The sequence below is a fragment of the Ornithodoros turicata genome, chromosome 3 (assembly GCF_037126465.1).
Source record: "Ornithodoros turicata isolate Travis chromosome 3, ASM3712646v1, whole genome shotgun sequence".
NCBI classification, from domain to species: domain Eukaryota; kingdom Metazoa; phylum Arthropoda; class Arachnida; order Ixodida; family Argasidae; genus Ornithodoros; species Ornithodoros turicata.
In genome coordinates, this window is record NC_088203.1 from 77,854,557 (window position 1) to 77,858,412 (window position 3,856).

General features: G+C 56.4%; 1 protein-coding gene across 1 annotated transcript; it reads left to right on the forward strand.

Moving 5' to 3' along the window:
• The first annotated feature begins 1,455 nt into the window (after positions 1–1,455).
• LOC135389697 (uncharacterized) lies at positions 1,456–3,540 on the forward strand. Its single transcript, XM_064619730.1, has one exon. The coding sequence runs from the start codon at positions 1,456–1,458 to the stop codon at positions 3,538–3,540; it is 2,085 nt and encodes a 694-aa protein (XP_064475800.1).
• Positions 3,541–3,856: the final 316 nt, after the last annotated feature.

Below are 3,856 nucleotides of genomic sequence, written 5' to 3' on the forward strand. Positions count from 1 at the left end.
ATGTGGGATTCGGGACGACTTTCGCCTATCCAACTACATCACCTTCGTGTCGCAGCCCAACAACGCTAGAAGCCGAGCGGCCATTTTCGTCCGATCAGACATACCGGCTGTGAAGAGGTCCCTTGTAGAAACAAGTGGAGGGGAGTATGTCTGCTGTTCAGTGCGAATGGGTGCGCTTGACTTCACTGTGATTTCCCTGTACTTGCCCCCAGCGACCCGATATGACGTGAATAACCTCAAGAACATTCTGGACGGCCTGACACAACCGTTTGTGTTATGCGGGGACTTTAACGCCCACCACGTCAGCTGGGGGAGCGCACGCTCGGACTCACGGGGAGAACGACTTGCTGTGCTCTTCGAGGAGATGGACCTCCACCTCCTCAATGATGGCTCCCCGACATTTGTACAGTCCCCGCTGATATCATCATGCTTGGACCTCACAGCTGTGTCTGGCTCGATTGCACAACGCTTCAGCTTGCAGGTCGACGCTGACTCCCTTGGAAGCGATCACCTTCCACTGCTAATCAACGTCCGCGGCGCGCCAGGGGCTCAGCTGAGGCGCACGGTCAGAAAGACTAACTGGAGCAACTATAGGGCTGCCTTCGAGTCTAGTTCCGCTGATCTTAGGGACGCTAGTCACCACGACTTCTGCCGCGCGGTGGTCAGCGCTACTCGCAGTGCCACCAGCGTCTTCCAACTTCCCATGAAATTTGCCGCCGTCGATACAGAGTACGCTAAGTTGCGTGCGATACGCCGAAGGGCTGAAAGACGCGCCCGCCGTTCCCGTCTCCCCGCCCACAACCAAGAGGCCAAACGAATACAGAAAGCGGTTCAGAGGCACCTCTACAAGCTGGCTAGGGACCACTGGAGGAGCTTCGCTTCGTCCTTATCTCCGCGCACACCGCTATCCCGAGTCTGGACGGTGCTAAAAGGGCTAGCCGAGCCGGTTACCCAACGCAACCCGTTCCGTTCATTGTCTTTGGCCACGGGTCGCTCAGAGATAAGGTTGGCCGAGGAATATTGCGGCAGACTAACATCGTTGCCTACCGACGGTTTAACGTCTGCTCGAGACATACCTGTGGCCGATGTCCCACCGGCGGAAACTTCGCTCGATCATATGTTTTCGCTTCCTGAGCTGGAATCAGCCTTGAGACATTCATCACAACATACCTCCCCAGGCGCTGACCAGATCACCTACAAGGCCCTACGTAATCTCCCCTTGCGCGGACGCCATCTTCTTCTTCAAATCTACAATGATTCGTGGCGCACAGGGTCGGTGCCTCCAGACTGGAAGTCCGCAATGGTTGTCCCTATCCTAAAACCCGGCAAATCACCTCATGATATTGACTCCTTCAGGCCCATCGCCCTCACCAGCTGTTTGTCGAAGACGATGGAGCGCATGATTCACTCAGGCTAAGCTGGTTTCTTGAAAGTATGCGTTACTTCCCTGAGGTCATGGCTGGATTCCGGCAGGGCAGGTCATCCATCGACAGCGTGATCGATATCGTCTCTAGTGTTCAGCAAGCGCGGTCTGAAGGGCAGCTCACAGCAGCAGTTTTCTTAGACGTCATGAAAGCATACGATAGCGTCTTCCACAGCGCCGTCGTCGCAACTCTGCAAGAATCTGGTGCAGGCGCCCGAGCCGTCTCCTGGGTCCGGGACTTCCTATCTGATCGCACCCTTTTTGTGCGCACTGCCCACGGCGACACAGCTCCCTTCCCGGTAAGCCGCGGGGTGCCGCAGGGCAGTGTGTTGAGTCCATTGCTGTTCAACCTTGTCATCGCCTCACTCCCCGCACACCTACCTGCCAACGTCAAGATCACCATTTACGCAGACGATGTCTGCATTTGGACTTCAGGCACCCGGAGAGACGCGATTCAGCGGCGCCTGCAGCAAGCCCTCGACGTCATTGTGATATATCTCGCCGACAGAGGCCTACGTGTCTCCACAAGCAAAACAGTCGCCATGACGTTCACCAACCGCTCATTTAAAAACTACCCACTCTACGTCGCGGGAACGCCACTTGATTTCGTCCCCCGCTACAAATATCTCGGGGTCATCGTAGACAAACGGCTGTCATGGTTCCAGCACATCAAGGCCCTCTCTACCAAGACGAAGAAATTCGTGAACGTGCTACGGCGCATCTCTGGAGCGTCGTGGGGTCCCTCGTGCAGTGACCTCCGACACGTCCATAACGCACTTGTGCTGGGGCTGCTACGGTACCACCTCCCAGCGCTCCACGGGATCAGTAGGACGGGTGAGCGAGACCTCCTCAATGCCCAAGCGCGCGGCCTCCGGGTATGCCTTGGACTGCCACGCACGGCTGAAACCTACACCGTACTTGCGGAGGCGCAAGAGACGCACGTGCATATTCTACGGGACCGAGAGACGCTCCGCATCTTTGCGCGCTTCGTCACGCAGCACCCTTGCCACTACCTGCTGTCCATTGAGGATGCCCGCCCCGCATCGGCCTTTGGCGGAGCCGTCCGCCGTCTTAAGGCTATCCTCCCGAACCGCTCCTCAGGTGTATCCTACGCCCCTCCTTTATGGGCCCTTGCCAAGCCCCAGGTATTGACCAGCGTCCCTGGCCTAGGCCGAAAGAGGGAGACGCCGTTAGCCGTTGCGCGTCAGCTCGTCCTCGAATACCTATCGACGCATCATCAACACCGTCAAGCGATCTATACAGACGGATCCGTAACACTTGATGGGGCCACTGCAGCCATCTACGTTCCTCAAGGTAACATCGAGCAAGCTTTCAGGCTCTCCCATACCACCTCCTCCACCGAAGCCGAGCTCTTCGCAATCCACGCGGCCCTCCGGCACATCACGACATCGCCCCCAGGAACCTGGACGATCCTGTCGGACAGCAAGGCGGCACTGGAGACACTCGACTCATGCTGCACCAAAACAACGGACGACCTGCACACAATGGCAATGTCCCTAGCCAACACCGCCCTTGCTTCCGGGCACAATATATGTCTGCAGTGGATACCCAGCCACATTGGCCTCGGCGGGAACGATCGTGCAGATGCTGCGGCCAAGCGCGCACACGAACAACCCGACGCCGCGGCGCGCATACCGCTCACCCCTTCGGCTTGCCGCATCCAGATCCGCCGCTGGGCCGCCCAAGAGGCGCAGAGATTCATTCGAGAATCCGCCCGTTTCAACGACTTCCTTCGCTCCATCGACCCGGCGGTGGAGTTCTCCCCACCACGACGTCTCCAAAGACCACAAGAGACACTCCTCCACCGACTGCGCCTCAACTTGGCATACACGCCACCGGTCCAGCGCATGATGGGGAGGCAGATCTCGGCCCTCTGCGATGCTTGCGAAGTGGTTGCGGACACATCACACCTCCTGCTGACCTGCCCCAAGTACACCAACCATCGCGATACCCTTTTCCGCTGCCTCGAACGTTTCGGGCACAACCAGCTCACGCTGGCCGCACTTCTTGGCCCTGTGCCTCAGCACCAACAGTGGGCCGTCACAACTGCTTTACTGCACTTCCTGAAGTGCACTGGCCTGGCCTCTAAGCTCTGAGCTCCAGGAGTCTCACCTTCGTTTTCTTTCTTCTTTTTTTCTCCTTCTTTCTTCGTTGCTATATTTTTCTTTTTCCCTTCTTTCTTTTCTTTTCGTTTTTGTTTTTCCTCCTTTTTACGGAGACTCACCTTTTCCTCTTCGTCCTTTCCTTTCTGCTTATTCTTCGTTTTCTTTTGATTTTTTTTAATGGAATAGCATGCCGACCTTGGTCTGGCAGACCTTTCCTTTCAATAAATATATATCCCCCCCCCCCTTCATAAGCCTATGTGTTACAGTGTGAACATACGGAAGACTGACAATAACCTGGTTCTTTCTT

Excerpts from the sequence above, each read along its gene's own strand:
- LOC135389697 (XM_064619730.1), top strand. The coding sequence starts at position 1,456 with ATGGCTGGATTCCGGCAGGGCAGGTCATCCATCGACAGCGTGATCGAT.